The following is a 26520-nucleotide window of genomic DNA, read 5'->3' as shown; positions in this document are numbered from 1 at the left end:
AAGGCCACCAGGTTGGTCTGACAGGACCTGCCTCTAATGAACCCGTGTTGGTTGCCCCTAAGCATAATCTCCCCTGCTGGCCCCTCGTGGACATGTGCCAGAATAATTCTCTCAAAAAGCTTCCCCAGCTTCCCCAGATCGAGGTAAGACTAACTGGCCTATAGTTCCCTAGGTCCTCCTTCCTCCCTTTTTTGAAGATGGGAACCACATTGGCTCTCTTCCAGTCCTCTGGCACCACACTAGAGCACCATGAGTGCTCATAAAGCCGTGGCAGGCGTCCCGCAATGACTTCAGCTAATTCCCTCAGCACTCTGGGGTGAAGATCGTCCAGACCAGCTGATTGAAGTATGTCCAGTATTTCAACCAGTTGATAGTTGTGGTTTTTTGCTAACTATATTTTCAGGGCTTTTGCATGACATTTCTATGCCTCCTTGGCAAAAATGACTGGAGTGTAAATGGAGTTGAATGTTGTGGTGGGGGATGTTGAATAGCTTTTGAGCATGCTTAGTTGCACAGACTTATTTGTGTAAGGCAAAAATGTAGATGCCTCAGAAATGTAGACAGCTTGGTAAACTTTTAGCCATTATATGAGCTGAAGTGGATAGTTGTTTTTTTAACTTGGATACCTAAAAATTACATGAGTCCCACTTCCACATTTTAGGGATGAAGTAGAATTTTGTCATTAGCATATGAACTTAAGTACAGCTTATGGTGGGGGAAAGGGCCTCTATTGCTGCATTATAACTTCCTGTGTTTATTCTCTGACCCAGAAATAAGGGAAAGCTAATCTGCAGTAGGTTGGTATTCATAAATGGGTACTAAGCCACCATTTTTTAGGCTATCCTGGATTCAAGCAGTGTTGCTCACACCCAGGTCACTTTTTCAAGCTTCTAACTGTCAGATTTTTTAAAGATTTTTTTGGAACCAATACTGCAGCAAACTGCAGCCAACACTAGGCCATGCCCAAAGCTGGGTCTCCTATATGGGAACAGCCCAGACAGGACTCAATAAAGGCTTGTGAGAACAAGATGATGAAATCCAGGTAGATTTTGAGGCCACAGAGTGGGAGGATCCAGTTTTCAGATTGTACAAAGTTAATTATGTGACTCAACCTTTTTGCTGACTGACTGGATAATATAAGAAGAAAAGTGGTAACCAGAGAGAATCCAGTGTCTCTAATCCCTATTTCATTCCTTCAGCATCTTGAATGCCTAGACAAACAGCTCCAAACTGCCCCAGAATGACTTAGGTTGGTGCTTAGGGTCTGTTTCTTCTGTGCTCTTGCAGCAGAACTGTGCTAGGCATTTCAGTATCTCTGGCCATATTAATTTTGTGCAGGCCATTCAGATGCAGGAACAGAAACATTGGACCCCACCAGGCTGTTAGAGCACAGGATTTGGAGATTGGAGCTGGTTAGAAAAAAAATCAGGCAAAATTTTTTCCAGGATCTGCCAATTCATTGTACTAACGACCTTTTGTGGAAGAAATTCAGCTTTGAGGAACTTCCAAAGACAAATGTGTGACAGAACCTTTCTTGCCAAGCAGGTCTTAAACCCTGCAGGCCCCTATCAGAAACCTGCCTGATTTCCTGCTAATTCAACCACCCAGCTGCTCTGCAGCCAACCTACTGAGCTGGGAAATGGAGCTATTGTTCCTGAGGGCACTGCCAAGATGCTGAGGTGCCAGAGCTTTCCTGGTTTTTAAGCCCCTTTGTCATCAGCAACTCACTACTACACCCCCTATGGCTCTAAGAATGCTGTGGGCCTGCCAGTTGCAGACTGAAATGGAACGTGATTCTTGTAACAACCTCCTAGTTCCTTCAGGTTGGACCACAAGTTGCAGTGGAGATGATTTGGCAGGTGAGACTGGGAAACTCCATGTGCTTGGAGAATTTCACAACAGCTTCGAGCACATGTACTTCATAGCAGCAAGCAGCAGCACAGAGCACATGGCACTTCTAATAAAGATCCAAGTTCTTGCAGTCCAAATGGAGTCCCTTTATTATTGCATCGAACTTTATGCATGAAGCACTTGACAGTTAATTGCTGCCTACCACCAAGTAGCTGTGCTGAATCCTGTCAGGTTAACAGTAGGTTTTAGGGTTTCTAATCAGAAATGGTTCTGGGTTTTCTGTTCTGGCAAAATGTGGGATTTTGGGTTGTTTTATCTACATGTAGGTTAGAAAGTGTTTTAGAAATTCATGTTTTCTCAGCACTAAGCCTTAATTTCTTGGCCTGCTCTACTAGGGAGAGTAGCAATGGCAGTTTCTGTTAAGGGGAAAGATGCACAGAGAAAAGTTCAGCTTGAGGATCCAGATCTGACCTAAGCACTCGCACCATACAAACTAAGTAGCTCATTTAACCCGTAGCCCATTGGCACATCTCAGTGCTGACACCTGCACACAACAGGGGCTGCCATTCATAGTGTCCTGCTCATACCCAGTTTGTCCTCCCTAATTCCTGCCAGGTGGGGAAACTGCTCAGAGAAAACATGTAATTGGCTATGTGCTACACAGCAGGTCAAAGACAGACCTAGGAATGGAACCCAGGAGTCCTGAATACTAGGACCCAGATGGGGTCACAACATCAGTGGATGGGGTCGCAGGGGTTGGGATCTGTGGGTTGGGAGTGAGGAGTCATGCTGAGGAAATGGGCCCATAAATGGGGTCATGCTGAGGATAAGTTTGGGAAGCACTGGTCTAAACCCTGCTTGCTCAGAGGGAATATGTTCATTTATGGTCTGAAAAATTCTATTATACGTCAGTCTTTCTTATGATGTGTAAGTTACACTTAATAAAGCTATTGGGTGGTAATTCTCAGCTTTATTGGGATCCTTACCAGGTTTTACTCTCACTATAATTTTTGTCCTCTTAAATAAAGCTGGTAATTTTCTAGTTTCCAAAATACTGGTGAAAAACTTCATTAGCTATTGAATAGCTTTCAGGCCACAGAATTTTAAGAGTTCTGGGAATGAGACCAGTCAGATTATTTTATTCTTAAGAACTAAGTGCCTTGTGGCTTTGGCCACCTGCCTAGCTGCTATGAAGGTGGTCAAGCATTGGAACAGGCTATGTAGGGAGGTTGGGGAATCTCCATCCCTGGAAATTTTCAAGACCAGGTTTGACTGACACTTGGTTGGGATGGTTTAGTTAAGGATGATCCTACTCTGAGCATTTTTAGATGTAGAATACAAAGTGAACAATCCCCCGTCACTCCCTTGCCCGCCCCCAAATCATCCTAATATGCCCCTTCCAGACACCTGTCTCGTCCCCCTTCACTGCCCAGATGACCTCCTGAGGTCCCTTCCAGCCCTACTTTCCTATGATCTCATCCATGCCTGTGGCTTTACCTTCCTTTATGGATCTAAGTTCTTCTTGCATTTTTTCAGATGTAGCATACAAAGTGAACAATCCCCCATCACTCCCTTGCCAGCCCCTTGATCATCCTAATGCTCCCCTTCCAGACACCTGTCTCATCCCCCTTCACTGCCTAGGGAACAAGCAGAAGGAACTTACACTCCTGCTTGCAAGCAACAACTTAGACCTGGTTGGGCTAACTGAAACCTGGTGGGACCCTGCTCATGGTTGGGCAGTAGGCATTGAAAGTTACAAGTTGTACAGACGGGATAGAGTAGGGAAAAAGGGGTGGGAGGTGTTGGTCTCTTATGTTAAGGAGCAATATACATTGTCTATAATCAAGATGGGATTAGAGGAGGGCCAAACTGAGGTACTGTGGGTTAGGATACCAGGGGGTTGGAGGGAAAGGGACTTGGTAGTCGGGGTGTACTATAGACCACCGCATCAGGAGGATAAGCTAGACCTGGAATTCCCTGGGCAGCTCTCAGAGGCTGTATGGTTGAGAGATACGGTTTTCATGAGTAACCTAAACTACCCTGACCTGATGGGAGGATTAGTCAGCCAGAACTAACCACTCACGTAGGTACTTAACCTGCATATAGGACATCCACCTAACGCAGGAGGTATACGATCCCACTAGAGGGAACACCTTGCTGGCCTTAGTATTGGCTACAGGGCACAACCTGGTGGGGGATCTGCAAGTCCAAAGTAACTCAAGGGATAGTGACCATCAATTGATTGAATTCACTATTTGGCAAAGGGTGGGGAAAGTAACCAGCAGGGCAGAAGTGCTAGATTTCAGAAAGGCTGACTTTAGGAGATTAGGTGCTTAGGAGATTAGTTAGTGGGACATTAAAGCTCAAGGTCATTGACAAAATGGGGGTCCAGGAAGGGTGGTCATTCCTCATGGAAGCGATCCTGTGGGTGCAGAAGGAGGCAATCCCACTGAGTAGAAAGGGGGCAAAGGGGCCAAGAAGCCCTCTTAGCTAAGCAGGGAAATCCAGAAAAACCTAAGGGCAAAAAAAGGGGCATACAGGCTATGGAAGCAGGGGGTAGCTACCAAGGAGGTATATACCTCTTTGGCTCACACTTGCAGGGAATCAGTTAGAAAGGCCAAAGCAGCATTAGAACTTAAGCTGGCAACAAAAATTAGGGACAACAAAACATCCTTCTTCAGGTATATAGGGAGCAAAACAGAAGGTGCAGGGCAGCATAGGACACCTACAGATCAGACTAGGGCAGTTGGTGACAGTTGGGAGGGACAAAGCAGAGCTCTTCAATGAGTTTTTTTCCTCGGTATTCTTGAACACAGATCTAGACAAATCGCCCAAAAGCATTACAGATAGGAGCAGGAAGAACACCAGCCCACCTACTGTCAGCGCTGACCCAGTACAGAGACCCTTGGAGGGGTTGGATGTGTTTAAGTCAGCGGGACCAATGAGCTCCATCCAAGGGTGCTGAAAGAATTAGCTAGTGTCATTGCAGAGCCACTGGCATGGCTGTCTGAACACTCATGGTGCTCAGGCGAGGTCCTAGAGGACTGGAAAAGGGCCACTGTGGTCCCTATTGTCAAGAAGGGGAGGAAGGAGGATCTGGGTAACTATAGACCGGTTAGTCTCACCTCTATCCTTGGGAAAACCCCTGAAAAAATTATCAAGGATCACATCTGTAGGAGTCCAGCAGGTAATACAATGCTGAAGGGCAACAAGCATGGGTTCATAGCAGGTAGATCCTGCCTGACTAACTTTGTTTCTTTCTATGACCAGGTCATTAAATGCTTAGATGCAGGAGTTGAGGTAGATGTAATCTACTTAAACTTTAAGAAGGCCTTTGACATGGTATCCCATCCCATTCTCATAAACAAATTGAATGGCTGTGCCATAGACAATTACACAGTCATGTGGGTAGCAAATTGGTTTAAGGTTCGTACCCAGAGACTGGTGGTGGATGGGTCGGTATCGACCTGGAAAGACGTGGGCAGCGGGGTCCCCCAAGGCTCAGTCCTGTTCAGTATCTTCATCAGTGACCTGGATGAGGACATGGAAAGCACTATGTCCAAATTTGCAGATGTGACAAAACTGTGGGGTGAAGTAAAAACACTGATGGGAAGAAACCGAATCTAGGTGGACATGGACAGGTTAGAGAAGTGGGCAGTGAACAATAGGGTGCAGTTCAACAAAAACAAGTGCAAGGTGCTGCACCTAGGGAGAAGGAATCACCAGCACACCTATAGGCTGGGGGATGACCTTCTCAACAGCAGAAAGAGATCTTGGAGTGGTTGTCCAAGATGAATATGAGTTGACGATGTGACAGAGTAATTAGCAGAGCTAACTGCACTTTGCCATGAATTAGTAGGTACATCAGGAACAGGTCCAGGGAGGTGATGATTTCCCTGGGAGGAACCAACTGCTAACTGACTCCAATGGCAGGACAACCTCAGTCAAGTGGCAGTCTACTTCAAGATAAAGTGTCTGGCCCTCAAGGCCAAGAAGAGAGAGTGAAGAAAGGAAAAGGAGAGAAATCCTAGCCTGTAGCCTATTCTGTCAAAAAACCTGCAGCTTCTTTGGATGGATACGTGACTCAAGGAAATCACCTCAAGACCCACCAGTGGGCCGTGGTAGAGATCATCCTCAAATCAAGGGATTGCCAACACACACCAGTAAAATGCAGCAGAGACTGGCCTACTAGCAAAAGCAAGAGCTGAAATCTGTGAGTGGCAAGAAAGCATCTCAGAATCAGAAAAAACAGATCTCCTGCGTTGCCGAGAAGCAACTGTGATGTCGCCCAGGCAGTGATGAGCTCGCCCGACTCAGAACCTTCCAAGCCGTTCATATCCTAACAACCAGGTGCTGTTTGGATCACAGAGCTTGAGGCAGGGCAGCCAGGAGCCTCTTGCTACTGCAGTTAGTGTGAGCACAGAGCCATCTCCTATTCCTTGGTAATATCTCGGCCTGACTGCTGGTGCTGGGCCAGACGCTCTGGGAGGTGTCGAGGACCTGAGAGGCACCAGCCTTGTCCAGTGTGCCCTGAGCTTACCATGAAGCAAAGCCAGGGGCTTCCTGGTGATGCCTGGGAGGTGGAGCCCAGAGCTGAACAGGAGGGGGCAGGTGAGTGCCAGGGACATCACTTGTGGTAACAGGAGACTCAGGGGTGGGGCTGGCAGGTTCTTGGTGTCAGAAATAAAGAAACAATGGAAGAGTTTGAAAGAAGCATTTTGATTTGGCTGTGAGAAGTCATGTTTGAAGACCAAACATGACGTATTTCTTTGTTTTTGAGAGATTCTAAAAATTATAATAAAAAAATCCATGGCAGCAAAGTGGAAAGTTTTGGGCTGACTTTGACTTCCCGCTTTGATGCTTCATTTTGGCCAGTTACAAAAATTCAGTTTGCCCCAGGGATTTACTGAGCTGGGCGCTCAGGGAGAACAAGAGCCTTTTCTCTGAAGGGGAGATACAACTGCCCAGAGCACAGTGCAGGGGCAGAAATGTTTCAAAGGAAGGCAAGACAGAGATCTCTAAATGGGTTAAACAGGAAAGAGCCAGAGACCATCCAGAGGGGAAAATGCAGGCCTTTATTCTGTGGGGGGGAGAGGGGGAGACCCCAGAGGAGATTTAAGGAGAGAAGGGGACAAGAAATTTGAGCACTGACAAGCCAGTGGATCAACTCTCTAAGGAGAAATAGCAAATGGAGGTGTACTGGCCTCTTGGAGCAAGGAGCTCTAAGTCCTGAGAGGGTGAAAATGGGCACAGCCAGGCCCTGACACTCCCAGCAGAAGCAGGAGGAGCAGTTTCCCTTGAACATCTCAGGCTCCTAGATGTCAGGGCAGGGACGTGTGTCCCCAGGGGCCACAACACTACTGGGATTTACAAGATAACTTCTAAGACTCTGTCCAGGCAAGTTTCTACCATCCCAAAAATGAGGGGCTCCGGGTCTTTTCCTGAGGAAAGTGTTAGACGCCCCAGCTGGGCACGTCTCACTGAGTGGGCACCCCCTGCTCTCAGCTGTCAGTGTTTGCCTTCCCATTGCTGGAGGTGCCCCCTTGTGCCCAGAACATGGAGGAAAGAGGCAGTTTCCCTTTGAACACTGCCAGTCAGACTGGGCCTTGAATTCTTGTTCGCAGATTCACAGAGACCCAGGGAGTCTCCCTGTCACCAGGAGGCCTGTGCAGCAACACCCATCCCTGGGAAGGCAGCTGGAGAGGGCGTCTCGGCCTCTGCTGCCCCCAAGGAACAGGCCAGGCTGAGTCCTGTAACAAGCCACTCCTCTACCCGCATTGTGGAGCCCGTGGCCACCAACCGCCTGTGCACCAAGAGCCCCTGTGACCCACCTGGCAGGGGCATGAAGAGGAAGAGGTCAGCAGTTGTGAGAGACACCAAAGAGGAGGAACAAGAGAAATACCTATATTACTATCATGTGACAGCAGTCAATGGCATCACTATGGCCTGGGAGACCAGGTTTGGCTTTGGTCCTATTAGGAAACGGCCCCGTATATATAAGGCCAAGTATACAGTGGGAGAGGACTTTGCTGGCTTGGACCAGAGCAGCCACCACACCAGGTCTGAGCTAGGCGATGAGGACACTGAGGCAGAGGACAGCGCTAGAGGACAAGGAGAGGAGGCACCAGCCCAGAATGACGACAGTGAGGCAGTGACTGTCACCCCACAGGAGCCCCTGCCCACCCAGGAGGGCCTGCAGTGCCTGGCCTGTTGCCGAATCTTCTCCAGCTTGCAGGCTTTGACCCATCATGTGAAACATGGCCTTCGTGAGGGCTTCAGCTGCCGAGTTTTCTATCGCGTGATGGCAACATTCAGAGCCAGGGATAAAGCACGGAGGAGGAGATGAAGCTGCACAGAGCAGCAGATGCAGCGATGCAGGGGGAGGTCAGCAAGTATGTGCGATAACCACAGAGCCCTCACAAGGCTGCACAATAGGCCAGACCCTCCAACACCAGAGGAAGCCCTCACTCTGGCCTGATTCACCATCAGCACCTCCCAGCTGCATCTAGGCCAGCAAATCTAGCCAGTGCTCCACACATCTCCGTCTTCCCAGAAGAGTCACCAGGCTGTGCTGGGCCTCTTTAACCCACTCTCCTTCCTCAGCCCTGCCAGACAAGGCAGACCTTCGAGTGACACCCTTGGCCACTCCTAAAGCAGAGACATAAGGGAAGCCCCATGAGCAGGGCCTGGCATTGCTCTTCCTACTAGCGCAGACAGCACCACACCAGAGCATCAGGGGAGAAGAAAGGCCTGAGGACACCTGCCAGTCCTCTGCCCTCACATCCTCCACAGCAACGGGGCTTTCCTCACTGCCCTGAGGGTGGAAACCTGTGAAGGGACACAGGGTTTATTCCAGTATCCCAAACCACACACAGATGGCGGCCCGTTGGCCAAGAAAAGTGCTGAGGGAAACGCTCTACAACACCCCCAAGAGGGAGCTGCGTGGGATTCCACCGGCCAAGTGTCCCCAGCACACAGACAGCTCCAGGCACACCCTGAGCACCGAGACAGCTGTGGAGATGTGCGGATACAGATAAAGCTAAGTGTTGCTGCTCTTTAGGGGCTGGCAAACTCCTGGGGGTCACACAGGGCTTGTTGGCACTGCTGCCCTCCAGCCCTCAGGCTCAGGCCTGCCTGAAAGCAGCTGCATAGGATGAGTCCAGAGCAGCCTTACTGGAGAACATCTGTGTGAATTAGGGGACAGGGGGGCTGGGTGGGGTTGGATGGGAGGTAGAAGCTGAAAGACCAGGTATGGGCCACACTGATCTGTGCCAGTGTAGGCTGTTGTGGAGACAATGCCCTGACCTTGTGCCCAGATCCTCCTGAAAAGGCAGCTGCAGATTGCTGGAAGGATGCAAACAGGTTTTACAGCCTGATCCTGCTCTTCAGCCACAGGAGCTCAGCCCCAGCCCAGCACCCCCGCAGGGCTCTGGAACACAGCATAGCACAGAGCGGACACCTTGGTAGATCTCCTACCATTGGTGCAGAGCCCTCTGCTCTCTGAGGAGCAGCCCCAAACCTCTTAAAAATGGGCAGCCCTTCTGCAAGGGAATGGTGGAGAATTCTAGCCCCTGCTAGAGGAAATGAGGTCTCAGAGGGGCCGTGAGATCCCACCTTGTTAAATTCACCCTAATCCCAGATCTTTCTTGTCCCAACAGATAGCACAGATGGGCCTGTAATGTGCTGCTGTCAGACGCACTGCTGCCAGACAGGGTGGACGAAGTCACACATCAGAACAGCTGTTACCCTATTACTGCTATGCCCGCCGTACCTGCCATATCCCATGGTGTGAGTATCTCCACCAGAAGAGAGAACACAGGAAGCTGGGGATGAGACTGAAAGTAGGAGTGTTTCCCTGGGTTAGCAGGGGAAGTAGCAGAAAAGAGGGAAACAGCAAGCCTGAGGGATGAGGCTGAAACAGGATGGGATTGATGTGGAGCATCTGAGGGAGAGGTCAACAGAGTGGGCTAGAGAAGGGGCAGGGAGATTCACCTGCCCAGGCAGGATCTGTTTCCCAGTAATCCAATTCCCTGTGAGGGAACATTCCCATCCAGACCTGCTGTTCCCTGGACCATCAGCACATCGGATTAAATGGCATGGGACATCAGGGCCTCCTCAGGCTGCCTGCCTGCCTGTGACTGGTATGGCTGTAGCTGCTACAGCTGTGAACACCTGGAACATCCCAGAGCACTGGCTCTATGTGCTCAGTGACACTCAGAGCCCAGCCAGGGCTAGACCAGGAGTGGGCGATTATTTGGGCTGGAGAGCCACTTAACGAGTTTTGTTGAGTTGTTGAGAGCTGCACATGCAATCATGCATTTATGTATAGGCGTGCACACACACACACACATGCTCCCCACAGCTGGGGCCAGTGCCAGAGCAGCAGTGGGAGCAGAACCATAAGACTGCCCAGGGCTGTATCACGCCCCTGCAAGCCCAGAGCCAGCACCTGCCAGCACCACCCGCAGCTGCGGAGCAGGGGATGGAGCCTGGCCATAGGCCTCCACACTGTCCCACCCCACCATGAGGGCTCCTGGTGCATGCACACACTCTGCCACTCATCCACTGAATGCCACAGATCCCAGGAGCCCTGATGGCAGGGTGGAACAGGACAGTGTGGTGGCCCACAGACAGACTCCATCCTCCACCTGCTGGGCACTGCACAAAGGCCGGAGCTGGAGCTGCCAGAGCCTGGGCGCAGCTCACCCAGGGCCTACCACACAATGCCAGGTGGGCAGGCGGGGCTGCTTCCACCCAGCATCCCCCAGCGCTCCTGGGAGATGGAGTTTGGCCCTACAGGCTCTGGACAGACTGGATTCCGTCTCCCAGGCCACCACACAGTGTCGGGCAGCCAAGCCAGTGCGGCTGCTTCTGACAAGCATTCCTCCTGGTACCAGCAGAAGATGAAACCATTGCCTGTGCTGCTCGCCATCAGAGGCTGTGTGTAAAGCAGGGGCCATCCCAGGGTTGTCAAGGCAGCTGTACAGCCTCAGAGGTGGGTCAGGTTCTGTAGCCAAGCATGAGGGGCTGGAACTACAGAAACTGCATGGCCAGGTATCCTGGGGCTCAACTCCCAGCATCAGGCCCAGATGTTCAGAGGATCCTGCAATTAATGTGAATCCATCCCAAGCCCTTTGGAAGGGAAGTCCTGTTTTCTGGTGAACTCGGGGAGAGGCAGCGATGACCCCTGACACAGTGACACAGCTCCCAACACATTTCCTGCCTCTTCTTGTGGATTTGCAGGATTAGAAGATGCCACATATTCAGCACCCTTTCTATCCCCAGAGCTGTCCAGAGGAATGTAGTGTGCAATGCCCATCATCACAGGCACACTCAGCCAGACCCTGCACACAGAGACTGTTCTCAAAGAGCCCTGAGAGATCCTGATGTCCATCTCCCCAGTGGTTTTTACTGTCACTTAGCCCAGAGATTCCTGGCTAGAGGGTCCTGCTCCTCCAGAGTCAGACTAATTGGCAAATCTGTGTCCTGGAGGACTCCTGGCTTGCCCAATGCTGGGGCCTATCCCTGTCTTGCAAGAAGGATCTTCTTGATTAGAGGAGGCTCAAGAAGGGGCTGTGAACCCCTCCTCCCCTTTCCTGACTCCACAACCAGCTGGGGTGTCCTCAGGAACAGCCTCCACCCGGCCCAGGGGAGGCACCTTAAGCAGCATCTTTTCCAAAATAGCCACACTTTCTGCTTCCAGGCCTCATGCCAGGCTGCCCTCAGTTAAGATAGCCACTACTTTCCCACAAGCCTTGGCTGGGTCAATGAAGCTTTCTTTAACAGAAACAGATGATTCCACCCATTGTTTCTTAGGGCCAACCTGCCCCTAATAAAGATGGCCATCAATGTTGATGCTCTCAGGAAGCAGGGGCCACTTCCAGGAGCAGAGGACTGTGGAAGTGGGGTTGGATACCAGGGATGGGAAGTGGGGAGATGACTGCAAGAGCAGGGAACATACCCACAAGAGGGAGACCTGGGGGTAGGACACTCTGAGTAGGAAGGACTGGGAGAGGCAGTGGCAGGGGAGGTCTAAATCATGTAGGGGTGGATTTGATAGGAGGCTGAGGGGAAGAAGCTTGTGGATGGAAAAAGCAGCATGACATTGTGGCTGTGGAGTGGCAGAACGGCCATGTCATGCCCCAGGGGATCATGTGGGGAAAGCATGTTCCTTCCAAGCTAGCAATGGTGTTCTGTATTGCTAAGCAGGCACTTACTTATTAGATTTGTATGCTGCACTCCCTAGGACAACTTGCAGTAAGACTAAATAACTTTTAAAACAGGTAAAATAGTAAAATAGGATAGTATATAGCAAAATGAATTCCCCAGACAATACCACAACTTAACCTTGCTTGGTAAACACCTGCCCATATAAAAGTTTTTACATAGCTTTTGGAAGATGTCCAGGCTCTGGTGAGTCACAAGGGAGATGGCGTTCCAGAGTAGAGGAGCTACAACCAAGAATGACCTCCCACATGATTTTGCCAAATAAACTTGGCACAAGGATGGGTTTTCAGCCTGCTGTAGCCACATGCACAAGGGCAGATGTTTTCCCTTCTAGAGAGAAGTATCAGGGCACAGTAGGGTAACTAAGGATGTAAGACACCACCAGCCCTAGGCACCAACTTAGAAGGAGAGCAAGATTTGGGGACTTCCACTGTGACCCAGAGTGCAAAAACTGCTCGTTTTTGCAATATGAAACAATCATTGTGGTCATGAGCATGTTTTCCAGCTCATGCCTCTTTGGGATTGACTCAAGAATTTGGAGGCCTAGGAGTCTGTGTGGAGGGGAGCGGGAGGGTGGGGGGGAAGGCAGGGGGAAGGAACAACAGGGCATCTGAACCAAGTCACAACTTCTTTCCAAATAGAAAGGAAACAGCAGGATCCTTCTCCCTCCCCCAACAACATTCAGCCCACAGAGACAGACATGGACTCTTCCTCAGCTGGTATGAAAGAGGGACAAAGAGGAACGGCCAAGGAAGTGAGAGTGACACATCACACCATGACAGCTGTCTTTCAAGATCTCTACACCCATGAGGAGCTCCAAGAGGAGTTGGCAGAGGAGTTGTGATGGAGTGAGGCCTAGGCTGGGGTAACATGAAAGAGCTGCCAGAGTAAGGTGGGCCTGAATGGGGTGCGGCAAAGGAAAGGAAGATGCCCACTTCCAAAAAGGCAGGAAAAGGGGGCTGCAGGCTTTCTAGCAGCTTGACATGGCATGACTTCCTGAGTGGTCTGACTTGGCTGACCCCTTCTAACGGAATGGCTCAGTATGACCACCTGTGTGACCTGACAGCATGTCTCTACTACTAGCCTAATTTAGTATGACTTAACTCAGCATGAGCATGTATGTGGCCCAGCCTGGTGTGACCTCCTTCCTGGGTGTTCTAACTCAGCATGTCAGACCAACTGGGATATCTCAGTATGACCCCCACTTGCGGTGTGACAAAATGATCACATGTGTGGCCTGACTTGTCATGGCCCACTTGGTGGTTTCACTTGCCATGAACTTCCAGGTGCCCTGATGCAACATAACCTTCCAGGGGTGTGACTTGACATGAGCCCACTAGTTCACTGACTTGGCATGAGCTGCTGAGTAACTAACTCAGCATGAACTCCATGTTTCTCCCATTTCACATGACTCCCTGGGTGGCTCCACTTGGCATGACCTACCTAGTAGTGTGACTTAGCAGAACTGCACAGGTATCCTACCTTGGCAGGACCTCCCCAGGGGGAAGCTCTACATGACCTCCCCCAACATGATCAGACTTGGCATAAACTCCCAGGTGGTATGACTCTACAACATGAACCCCCTAGTTTTGTGATTCTGCGTGACACCCTGATGGCCTGACTCAGCATAAACCCCCTAGCATAAACTGTTGCTAGGACAAGGCTCCAGGGCAAGTGGTAGAGTTTTTATAGTCCTCCCATCAGGTGGCTGTGGCTTCAATAGCTTTTCTTGGGTCATATGGTTACCCATTAGGAACCTCATGGGAGGGCCCAGGCTGGGCTTGGTACAGCACCCAGCCAGCTGCTTGGTGGTGCTGCAGCCCAGGCCTTTGTCCATGAGCCTAGAAGACCTGGATTGGAGCTCTACAGGTCCTAACACTGCCCCCTTTTTCATGGCAACTTCTGGCACCTTAGGATCTGGTTTGTCTGGATGAGCATGGTGGGAGGAGTGTGTTTTATCTGGTGTATGGACATTTTATGCAGCTTCTCTTCTGGACTACATCTTTCCCAGGCTGAAGTAGAGAAGTCTACTTCTTGACTTTTTGGAATCTAAGATCTCACATACAAGGTACTTCTCATGGTCTTGTATTTGTATGGGGGTGGAGGTGGATGGTGACATCCTGGGAAGGGATCTTCTATATAGGGTTTTAACAGAAACACATGAAACGCTGGGTGTTCCTTCCATGTACTGGGAGACCAGGCTCAAATGCTGTGGGGCTAACTTGGCATGTTATGGTGTAAGGTCCAGGATGTTGGTGGTCCAGCTTCTGTTCATGGTGGTTGGTGTGTCAGTTCCTTGTTAATGGCCAGGCCTTTTGACCTACTACAACTGAGGGATCTTCCTGGTATTGCCTGCTTACCTGTTTTATGTAGCTGTCTTAGGTCAGCCTTAATTTGGTGAATAGTCTTTACAGCTCTGATACAGAGGGAATTGGCAAGGGAGCAGGGATTCCAGGATAGACCTGGATAGGTCTGACAGACCCAGAGTCATGCATATAGTATTGTTTTGGGGTCTGCTGTGCAGTCCAGAGGTTCTCTTCAGTGAATGCCCCACTTGGTCCAGCTATTTTTATAGACTGAGGCTGTATCGGCCAACATTTTGAGACCTCATGCCCTGTGCCTGCTAGGTCTTATGAAGAAGATCCAATATACCTTAGGGCTGCTTCCTATATAAAAGTTCAAAAGGAGAGATTCCTGTGGAGGATTGGAGAATCTCCCAGATAGCAAATAGCAAGTACAACAGGAGTACATCCCATTTACAAGGTTCTCTTCCCACAAACTTTCTCAACATCCCCTTAAACATCTGGTTAAATGTCTCTACCAGACCCTCCATGTAGGGGTGGCAGATGGAAGTCCTGACCACGTATAGATTTAACAGGGCCCATATATTTCCCAACAGCCTTGATATAAAGACCATACTCTGGTCTGTTAGTATATCCCCAGGAGATCCATCAGGAAGAATATTTTTACCAATTCTATAGCCACTGTATAGATCAAGGCATTACAGATCACTGCTGCCTCTATGTACCAGATAGTACAGCTCATAAGCATAAAGATAAAACAACACCCAATTGTGCTCAGTTTCAAAGATCTGACTATATCTACCTTGACTCATTCAAAGCTGGTACTCACCAAAGGCAGAGGTGAGCAGTGCCAGATGTCTTGGGTGTGGAGCCACCCAATGTCACTTGGGGCAGAACATGCAGTAGTCTTTAATCTCCTAGTAAAACCTGGGTCAAAAGAATCAGGCAAGCACCCATTCCTGTGTTTTCTTGACCTCCCCAGATGGCTCACTCAAATTAAGTCATGGGCCAATTTCAAAACCTGTTTGCAGTATCAATAACTGGTATTTCCAGGCTCCAGTTGTCCTGTCCTGAGAGACCTTCACCCAGACATCTCTGTAACACAGTTTTATGGCTCAGGGGCTCATGCCCCGCTGCAAGGGATTAGAAAGTGATAGCCTGCCTGCCTAGGAGCCCTGGGCCAGCTGACAAGGATGATTGGCTGGCCCCAGGGGAAGTTAAAAGCTCCCAGGGAGGGTAGCTAGGAGAGAGGAAGAGAGAGAGAAGAGACTGGTATGCTGATGGGGAAAAGCACCGAGCCTGGGTGGTTTCTTCTCTCTAGATCTTAGAAAAGACCTGAGGTTTTACTTTGTTTTTTATTTGTATATTTATGTAAGTTATCACTTCCTTTATTTGCCTTGGGAACAAACTTTTTGCTTGTAAAAAAAAAAAAGACTGGAAAATGGGACCTAAGTGTTGTCTAGCCTTTATGAGGAAGTTGTCTCCTGGATCAGGCTAATAGAGGGACACCCTGCTATAATCCCCTGATAGTTCAAAGTGGTGTAAGAGTTCTTGACTCCGGGTCTATCAGCCTGGGGATCAGGTCCTGTTGTTGCTCCCCTTATTGTAGAGTAGATTGCTTGAAAAGTGGCAGAGCCCTTATGTGACAAATTAAAGAAGTCAATTGTGAAGTGTGTCTGGCAGAGAGACAGCAGGAGTCCCAGGTTTATCACAGCTCTGCCCACAGGGCTCCCAGATCAACCAGGTGAGCAGCAATACTGGAAAACAGCTGCATTGCCACATGACTCTGCAGAGAGAGCCACAGACACCCTGGCTACACTGGCAATGGACACCTTGAAGCAAAGAATTTAATTAAACCTTCCAATTGGGACTTCTTCAATCCTATGGCCTACTTCCAGGCCCTGTCCAGCCTTGATGAGAGTCAGCAGGACAGATCTGCCTGTGCTGACCTCGTTGGCTTTTAGACCCACTGCCCAGAACTGTCTCTTAATGGAGGCAGCACCTACCTGACACTTACAGCTCCCACTGTGGAGGAGGCAGGTATTCCCAATAGTACCCACCACACCTCTGCCCCTGCAGTCCAGGGCAGCCACATCACTGGAAGGAATGAGCTGGCCAGTGTCTTCAAGAGGAATTTGTCTGAGAAATACTTGGCAATAGGGCACCACACTGAAATCTGAATGGAAAGAGTTTGGGCAGCAATTACAAGGTCCCCTCCAGCCACTGAGAGACAAATGTGCCCACTTCATGTAGCCCTCCCCACCCCAGGCTCCAAAAGATCAGAAGTGGGGACACACATGTTGTACTACATTGCACCACATACAGCAGATTACAGTGACATTTCAGTCAGAGCATGCTTTCTTATGATGCAATTTATAAGTAGTTTCTCCAGTGTGTAAAGGGGCACCACTGTGATCCCTGCCACCCATACCCAGTTGTATCTTACAAAACTGGATTTATTGGTTGATATGTTAAGAAAGCCTCCTTAGAGAGAGATCCTTCTTAGACTTTAAGCCCTTCACAATCTGTCAGTTATGATGCAGCAAAGTATTCAAAACCAGGCAAACCCTGACTAACTGAGATGGTAGAAATAACTGCAAATGGCAACTCATCACATGGGGTAGTAGAAGGACCAGCAAACACCAGTAGAAGCTTGTGTTTTCATAAAGCCAAAAGCAAGGTAATGAATCTAAAAACATATTGCAATTTAGAGGGAGGGAGCCCTACAAAGGACTCAGAGTTCTCTGTGTGTAACCAAAGGAACAGGAGCTTCCAGTTGCTCCAATGGGCAATTTTGCTCAGAGTCAAAAACATGCTCCTTCTGGTCTGAATTTGTCCAATTTACAAGTTGAATCTGTTTCTCTGAGAGGGGGTTTAGGGGTCACCTCACTGCAGTCTTTGAATAGGAAGAAGTATCCAAGCAGTAGGCATTTCCTCAGGTTAGGAGATAAAGGCAGAACTAAACACACTCAGAACCATGCATCTCAGGGTATGATGAATTCTCCATCAACTGAAGTAATGAAATCAAGACTGCAATCTTAGATCCATCTTTTTCTTGGATGAGGCTAGATTTAGGTACCCCTGTGTATAAAAACTAGTTACTTTAACTTGAGAAACCAATTCAATTTAACTGTGTTTAGACAATCAGGATCCCTAAGCACTTAATGGGGAGACGTGTGCTGCTAAAGAACAATCTGGTTTGACCACGAATCCTGACATCAGGGACCAGAACCTAAGGTTCCCCACACAAGGTGAATGCCATTACTACCAGGCTAACAGACAAGTTGCTTGCTCTCCTTCTGGCTCCATGACTTTGGCATCGTTGCCACACAGTGACCCAATGTCAGTGGGGCAGGGGCAGGGTTTGGAGAGTACTGTTGTATTCTTCCCAGGAACAATAGGGACCTGGATGACTTGGCACACTGCTGTGGGTAAGAAAGATGCCTTACTGGCCAGCACAGACTATTTTGGGAGTAAAGTAAAACTATAAATCAGTTACCAACAGCTGATTCAATAACAAACAGTTCAACCTTGGATGCTCATAAACACACTCAAGTATCTCACAAGACTTTCTTATTGTATCAGTTGATAGTTAGGCACTCATGGAAGTGGCAGATGTGTGTTTACATCCCCTCAAGGAAGAGTAGTAGTAGTCTAGCCATGGAGTAACCAGATAAGCCAGGTGTGCACTGCACTTTCCCTATAAAGGCAGGGAGCCCTAGCTCTGCTTTCAGATGCTGGAAGTGGAGCCTCAGGGCACTAACATGGCTGGTCAGCAGCAACCTCTGTGATGGGTGAGTATTACTTGGATTTTGTCCAGCATTTTGTTGAGCTTCAGTGTTTCAGGCTGAGATTGGGTGGGGATGGCCAGACCTTACATGCTCTAGGGATGCTAGGGAGATACAGGCAGAGGTACTGAGCCCCTAGGCTGTGGAAGGAAGCTGCTGGCCCTGCAGCCCTGGGTAGTACACAAGGGGAGGAGAGCCCTGGTGCATTGCCTACTTTGAAACAAGGTCTGAGTCTCTGGGATGAAGGCAGGCACATGCTGCTCAGCTTTTGGCACAAAGCAGTCATCCCAGTGGATGCAGTCACTTCCAGAGCAAAGTGAGGGGGTATTCCTGTGCCCATCTTGGCAAACCACACACTTTTAGGAGTACGGTTTCAGTGTCCAGCAGTGGTTCCTCTGACACCCCCAACTCTGCTGACCTCCAGCAGAATCTTCCTTCCCCTCTGCAGAAAGAATGATGTGGGGAGGCCCCTTGCACTGCACTTCTGTATTTGCTGTCATCCAGTAAGCAACATGGCCTTCCTTGTGCTCTATGCCACTGTCGCAGGGCACTAGGGGGCCCTGCTCCTTTACAGAGGCCCAGCTGCTGGTTACTAGGGGAGTCAGGACCGGTTAGTGGCCCACACCTGCCAGCGGTCAGCTGACCAGAAAGGGGAGGGCCTGGCTCATATATAAACCCCAGGGTTGAGGCCAGGAAGGCAGTTCCCTGTCAGCAGTGAAGGGGGAAGGAGCTCTCCTAGAGTAAGCAACGGGGAGAGGTCTGACTGCAGAAGCAGCTTCTGATACTGTTAAGGGACAGAAGATTCCCTGGTAGGGTTTGAATGATGTTAGAGTGGGGCGGCTTGAATTTATGTTACAGACCAGGGGCTTGTGTTTTGTTTGTTGTTGTATAAGACTGGTGGTTTGGGTGAGGCTATTTAGGGAAGGAGGAAGCCTCATAGGGGGCCCATGGCAGCATGCGGACCCCAGTGCCAGAGAGGGCGCAGCACTTGGGGTGCACAGAGCCTAGGTGCCAGTGAGGCGCAGAGTGAGACAGGGATGCAGCGAGCCCAGGGAAGACCGGGGGCCAAATTGCAACAAGGCCCAGACCAAACAACATTGGTACCATCTACAAGGCTTGGGGCATGGTAAAGGGATGGTTGGAGCCACGCATAGCCCATGAGGTTAGGGTGCCCTGAAACAGCCATTGTGGCATCTATTTTGGAGCAGGACCCACCAGAAATCCAGAAACCCATGGGGTCCAGAGAATCAATTAGGACAATGTCTGAGAGGACTTAAAGGCAGCCTCCCTATCAATCATACCATCAAAAACGTGGTGGGCGAGAATAGAGCCATTGGGCCAACTTGGCACAGTAAGGGGGCCTTGGGAAGATCACAGCCATCCTGCAGGACCCCATCCCAAATACAGCCACATCCAGTAGTGCTGGTGTTTCATAACTAAGCCAGATTCTCCTCTTTGTCCTCTCCTGCTTGTCATCTCTGCATCCAAAGTACTTCAGAAGAGAAGGGTACCAGTAGGCTCCCTGCTTTACCCATGGGGAAACCAAGGTACAGAGCAGTGACATGGCTTCCCCCTGCTTCTACTGCAGGTCATGGGTAGAACTCAGGTATCCAGGGCCCTTCCCTCTGGATCCTGCTCTCTCCCAGCCCAGAAACTCAGCATGTGGCTTCTCCCTGGCAGGCAGGGTTTGAAGGGAGCTTGTTCTATAGTGTTGAGTCCACGTTGTGATTTACCGATGGCGCTTTCCATCCCCACCCACATGGGTCTCCTATACCCCCCCCCCTTACCTGCCAGGGCTCTTCTAGACCCCAATACAGCACCCCAAAGACTGACCCCTACACCATCACACTTCCACCGCACACCCACATACTCCCAACATAAACTTTCCATGACCGTATCTACACAGCCCCCCTTCCCTCCCTCAACAAAAATATGCACACCTCACACTGGTAAACACCTCACACATTGCATATGCTATCTCCTCCTTCCATACCCACTACCATCTTTTCACTCCCCCCACATCTACCAGTCCCCCATACAAAGACCACACACATACCCCACACTACCACCCCCTGCCTTTATACCAAAAGGATGAAACACCCTAAAAACTGCAACAGTAAAGAAAACAAAGAGATTTCTGTGTATCCCATGAGGGAAGGGTTGGAGTAGAGTATAAATAAATAGGAGCCAGACCAAGATCTGGTGTCTTCAGGGATGAAGGTTTCTCTGGGGCCTGGAGACTTCTGGTTCTAGCCTCTCCAGTTGTGTGAAGGTAAGGAGCTGAAGAAGCAGGGGTCAGTCCCACTGCAGACACTGACTCCAGTAAGAGACTCCAGGATTTCCCAGGGTCAACAACACTGCAAGGTAGCAGCACAGGGAATGCCTGCATGTGCAGCGTGTGGCATGGCAGACAGGTCTGCGGCACCACGTACTGCATGTCTACGATCATTTGGATGTGGCCCAGGAGTAACCTACTGCTTGAGGAGCATCCCGTTGCACAGGTCTATGTCTAAAGTTGCTCCAGAGAATTCTGCAAAGTCTGCAGCCACAGGGTCCTCCTGGGTTATTATGGGGTCTTGCTCCACCAGGGATGGGTTGAAACATGGACTGTCATTTCCGTGTCACAGCTATGTGCACCTACAGTCACCAGCATGAAAGAGAGTCCTGACTGGTGCTCAGACCTGGGAACCAGCCTAGTCTAGCTGTTTTTCCTTCCTGCTGGAGACAGTTCTGGTAATATAGTCATATAAATACAGGGCTGCAGCTGCCCCTGTTCACTCCTGGTGCCAAGAGCCAGAGCAATACCTCAGTCCCTTAGTGCAGCTGACCCCACATGGTCACAACAGCCAGGCCCCATATCTGCACACCCTACAATGCAGACCTGCTCTCTTTGCTGGTGGATTGGGTACTTTCACTGAAGTGCACTGAGGGGAAGCTGAGACCATGGGAGGGCTGAGACCAGACCAGAGAGGGGGACTTACCAGGTAGCAATAGTTCCTATACCATGGGTAGCTGGTGCTGCCTTAGTCGGGGGGGGGGGGCATGCGCCCCCCCTGCAACCAGTCTTGCCAATGGGTGATCCCATGGTGACCAATCACTGCAGCCACTTCCAGGAGTGGCTGCAGCCACTTCTGGGAGCAAGCGCCAGCCAATTGCAGCCATCAGCTGGCACTTGCAGTGGGGGGCACTGGTACTCTGGCCTGCCCCCCCACCCATTGCCTAAGCGGCAAGTGTGGCTGGTCAGGGGGTGCACCGGTGCTCCCAGGGATGAATGGGCACCCCCATGCAAGCCCTATGCATCACCACTGTCCCATGCTCTCTGCTTGGTGTACTCCTGTTCCTAAGGGAAGCAGGGCTCAGTGCCAGCAGCTGCAGATGGTGACACTCTGCCCCAACCTAGGGAGCAGTCTGGGTACATGACAGGAAGGTGGGTTTCTTCCAGACCTCTGCCAGGGAAAGAAGCTCAGAGATGGCTTCAAATGTGCCCATGACCAGCACACACTCACTGTGCGGAGTCCTTTTGAGAAACTGCATGGGAATGAGACCTTGTGACAGCTTGGCCCCTGCTGTGGGTGCTGAGGCTTCTTCGATTCATGCTTCAGAGAAACATTTTCAGAAGCACCTGAGCCATGTCGATGCCCAAATCCCACATGACTCCAAATGGGAGATAGGGGCCCAAGTAACTTTTTTAGGCTCTATTGCCAAGGCTGCCTGTAACTAGTAAGATGCTTGGAGTTGCTGTGATGCCTCCTAGTGGTTGCTTTAACCCTGCCTGGCTCTTGCCTCCACCTCTCAGGGTCCCACCCTGGTTCCTTGTCTGCCACATCTTACTGTAAAAACTGATGAAGGGAGGCTGCCCTCAGAGGCTGGTGTACCTAAAGTGCTCTCCCTTGCTCTTTCTCTTCTAGTTCCTTATGTCCTACAGGCCTTGGGGACTAAGTTTGTGGCCTCCTTCCACCCCTACAGCCATATCCATGCCTTGCAGATATTATTCTGTACACCATTCTGTCCCTTTTAGAGGTCTCAGACCTCTTGGCTTTGGCCTCCCTTTCATCTGGCTGCAGACCTCCAGCCGTAGTACAGTCTTTTCTGTTTTGCTCTTGGTCTTAGTCCTGCCAGTTCTCTGTGTCTCAGGGCCCCAGGCCCCTGTGCCTCTCACACAGGCCAGTCCTCAGTCCCCTGGGTGCTTGACTCCAGGATGGGCTGCCCTCACCATCTTTGCCTTCATCCTCTTCTCCTTTACCCTGGGCTGGGCTGCTTGCTTCTCCTGCTCTTAGCCCTCTGGCCCATGAACCAGGCTAAGCTGCCTAATACTAGTGCCCTACCAGGCATCTCCCTGTGGCCTCCTGGCTGCCCCTGATAGCCACCCTGGTCCACTGGTTTCAAGCTTAAATCCCAACACAAAATATGAGCCACTGTTCCCCCAGTACAAGACCTACCCAGCTCTGGATTCTTGCCTGACTTAGGGCAACAGCTCCCCTTAGTTCCCTCTGGGCATCTCCAGGGAACAGCTCAGGTGCCTGCTAGTTTATCTGCTGCAGACATCTCCCTTGGGTGTTCCTCTCTATCTAGCATGGCTCAGGCCCCAGGTTTATATGCCTGGAAGCCATACTGCCTTTCTAGCACCTCAGCTCCACACAGCTGTTTCCCTGTTAAGTAAGGGCCAGCCTGTAGCTGTGGGCCCAATACAGCTGGCTGAGCCTGCTTAAAGTGGCAGGAGCCCCTTGGCTCTCTGCCACAGGTCCCTCTCCTCCCTTTCCCTTACACCCAGATAACAGTGTCCAAGTCCCCCGGTCCCCTGCTGTGTTTCAGGTCACTGTTCCTCTGCAGGGTTCCAGTCCAGATCGTCGCTTGTGCTTCTCTCTGTGTTGTTAGTGACAACACTTCTTCCCATAATTCCTGCCCATGACATTATGAACAAGGCTGACAGGAGCATCCATCACAAGAGGGTGAGTACAGGCCCAAATGGAGAGCTTTCCTCACCTTCCATATTGGAGGTATGAGGATCAGAAGCTTGTGTCTGTTTTTTTCTCCATATTACACGTTCTTATTGGTGTAACTCACTGACTGGACTGGGTTCCCTGCCTCCTTAATGCCAACTTACCCATTAAGTGCAGCTCCCCATCACACTGGCTTCCAGCACTTGCTCCAAGTGAAGCCAAGCCCTGGTATCTGTTAGCTGTGCTAGAGTCACGTTTCATGGCGTATAGGGTCTCAGGAATAAAGCCTGGGAGTGGGAGCAGTTTGGGCTGATTGGCTGGTTGTGTTAGACAGTACAACCTTGTCTTCTTGTGCCTACTTCCATGGAAAATGCATCCCCTGGCACTTTGCTGGAAGGGTCTGTGCCATCTTTGTCCTCCGTGCTGGCAAGACAGGTGCTGGCAACCTTTACAAGCTATGGGCTGGAATAACCCAGCTACAGTCCAGTGCAGACCAGGGGGCTTCCATAATGCATCAGCAGCTGGGGGGTTTGCCTGCACTTGCACCACAGTCAGGTAGCTGGGAGCTGTGCCTCTGCCACCACTGTTTTTCCTTGTTCCCCAGCTGAAGTGCAGGCACAGCTTCCAGCAGGTGAGGAACTGATCCAGGGCTAGGAAACTGGAGGCTGTATCTGCACTGCTGCCACTTCCTATTCTCTTTCACTTACTTAAACCCCCTTCTGGGGTTCCTCACTGGTCCCACACTCTCAGCCCCTAACTAGACTCTGGACTCCTACCTGGGTCCCTAGGAACCTCCTCCTCCCCTTAGTTCTTCCCCAAATCTCCAGACAGCTTTAGGTGTTAGCTCCTAGCTGGCCTCCTGGAGTTGCAGCCATCCTGCCTAGGTGGTGTTCTCTCAACAGGCTCCCAGATATTACTGCCAGCTTCTTTCAGGGCCTAGACTTGTGGCTCCCTGGGTCAGCTGACCCCCCATTTAGCTCTGGCCCACACCTGCCAGGATGCTGCCAGGGCACCCCAAGTGCCCTACCATGGTGGACACAGGCAAAGACCTCCAGCTCCACTGGCCAGATTCAGCCCATAGCCATTTGTTGCTGACCCCTGCCAGGCTGTGCACTGAGATCATGGTCCAGTCAGGGTGACAGCAGAACAAATGCATTCCTTTGTGGCCCAGCACTTGGACACTGGTAGCTATGATCTGCTCTGCTTCAGGCACTGTTAAACAGGTGGTATCACTCACTAAGCAACTCCTCCCCCCGCATGGCCTTTTAGCACAAGCTGCCTATGGGTAGTCTGGGAAGATATCTTTCCCCATCCTTTATTCCCTCTTGTGGGGTGAGGGTAGGGTTGGGACATCTGAGGATGGAGAAAGAGGTCACAGCCTGAGGGTGCAGTTCACAGCAGGTTGAGCAAACAGGAGACAGATGCAGTTGCAGTCACCTGCCACTAATGGCTGCTCTGTCAGCACTCTCCCTGCCCCTGGCCCTGTAAGCTCTGTTGATGAGGGGTGCTTGCCTGGCACCATAGCTCCCTATGCAGCAGTTCCTCCTTCTCCTTGCCCATGAAGCAGACTTAACTATGGGGGAAGGGGCCAAGCTGTTGAAGGATGCAAGAAGGAGATTTTGTGGTGTTGGAGAGAAGTGGAAAATTAGGCTCAAGAGGACCCTATGACATCAGCTGGGGGATGCAGAAGCATTGTCCCCAGGGACTGTTATGCCTACACAGCTGTACCCCTCTCATCACCCTGGAATCCATCTGCCAGGCAATTTCTCCTTCCAGACTTGCCTTGAGATTGAGGGTCAGCTGGAATCTTGAGTGGGTATTTAGCACCCACTAGAGTTCAGTAATAGTTCAGTAATAGTCAGCAGTCGTGTTCCATTGGGCCCTTTGAAAACCCCCTTTAGATTGTCATCTTTTTGTCATTAAGGTTTTCTTAAAAATCATGAAGTCAAGGAACACAATTGTCTTGTACAATGGAACATTACAAAATCTGAGCCATAAGGTTCTTAGTCAGGAAAGGGCAAGGGATGAATGCAATAGCTGTGGAATTGTGATATAAATGGGATCCTGCCTTAAATAACCCTGGTTCCAGTTATTTCTACCTTGACAAATAGCAGGATCTCTGTCTGTGTTTTTCTATCTCTCCCCCCTCGCTTAACCAGTTGTACATGGTATTTCACGGTTCCCCTGAGACTGCAGCCACATTCATAAAGGAAGCCCCAGTGGGATCTATGTCATCCAACCTGCAGACTGCCCTCCTCTGGTGGTTTGGTGTGACATGGACACTGAAGGCAAGGGCTGGACCATCATCCAGAGAAATTCTCACAACTCTGAGATCTCTTGGAAAGAGTCCTAGACCACCTACAAGTATGGCTTTGGGAACGTGGAGAAGGATTACTGGATGGGCACTAAATACCTGCACCTGCTGACATGGCAGAGCTCCTACAAGGTCCATTTTGTTGTAGAGAATAAAGCCAACAAAAGCCACTATGCAGAGTTTGACATCTTCAGCATGGAAGACAAACCCAGTGGGTATCCACTGCGGCTGGGCAGGTTCATTGGAGAGGACAAGGACTATCTCACTAGCTACCACTCTGGCTATGGGGGCATGCACAACAACACAAAGTTTAGCACAACAGACAAAGATCAGGACCAGGCTAGTGGGAATAGTGCAAGTAGCTATGAAGGTTGGTGGTACAAGTGTCAAAATATCCTATTCAATGCAAAAAACTATATCTATTGGGTAGGCTTCTGTGGCAGTGGGGAGTGCATATCTTCCCTCATTCTGGTCAAGCCCACGGATGTGTGCTGCCCTTGCTGAAGCAGCCCAGCCTCCCCAGGAGCCTGCACTTTCAAGCTGGGGAGAAGATATTAGACATGGAGCTTGTTCCCCTAGAGAGTTAACATAATCCCGCTGTTGTGCCTGCTCTGATCACTCCATTCATAGCCTATCTTGAGGTTTCCACAAGGTACTAATGCCCATCATACGTATGTGCTCTCATAGTATTGTTAATGTGACAGGTATGTGCCTTCAAACCATCCTTCAAGTGCCCCACATCAACAATGATACCCCTCATTTAACCTGACACCCAAATTAATTTTGCTCTTTGCAGCCCCACCGCTTTCCTTCTGCTGTATAGAAAATGCCGCTCAGAATTCACATGGCCAATGGTTAAAAAATTGGGACTTCAAAGTTCAGTCCCTATGGATATTAAGGGGTGGTTGAGTTTGAATTTAGAATCTAGATGCATCCCTGGCTCGTGTATTTTTTAAACATCTCCTCTACGTATTGCAAAACATTACATTGATAGTTAATTGTTGATACAAGCTTGTCATTAAATCCCAAAGGTGCAAAATTACTGCAGTGTAATCACCAGAGCCATTGACTCTGACACCAAGCACATGTCTTTGGAT

At 50.1% G+C, this 26520-nt stretch overlaps 2 protein-coding genes across 2 annotated transcripts; both read left to right on the top strand.

Moving 5' to 3' along the window:
- The first annotated feature begins 7300 nt into the window (after nucleotides 1-7300).
- On the top strand, nucleotides 7301-8409 carry LOC109317489 (protein FAM170B-like). Its single transcript, XM_019546196.1, has one exon. The coding sequence runs from the start codon at nucleotides 7694-7696 to the stop codon at nucleotides 8195-8197; it is 504 nt and encodes a 167-aa protein (XP_019401741.1). The 5' UTR covers nucleotides 7301-7693; the 3' UTR covers nucleotides 8198-8409.
- Nucleotides 8410-8726: 317 nt separating this feature from the next.
- Nucleotides 8727-26291, top strand: LOC109317467 (fibrinogen-like protein 1-like protein). The gene is given in 2 exon segments (XM_019546176.1): nucleotides 8727-8872; nucleotides 25306-26291. Coding segments are annotated over 2 exon segments (768 nt in total). The 3' UTR covers nucleotides 25928-26291.
- The last annotated feature ends 229 nt before the right edge of the window (nucleotides 26292-26520 follow it).

The sequence above is a fragment of the Crocodylus porosus genome, unplaced genomic scaffold (assembly GCF_001723895.1).
Source record: "Crocodylus porosus isolate Cpor-Errol unplaced genomic scaffold, CroPor_comp1, whole genome shotgun sequence".
Lineage (NCBI taxonomy): Eukaryota > Metazoa > Chordata > Crocodylia > Crocodylidae > Crocodylus > Crocodylus porosus.
The sequence above is the reverse complement of the archived record's forward strand: the minus strand, read 5'-3'. Positions and strand labels throughout refer to the sequence as shown.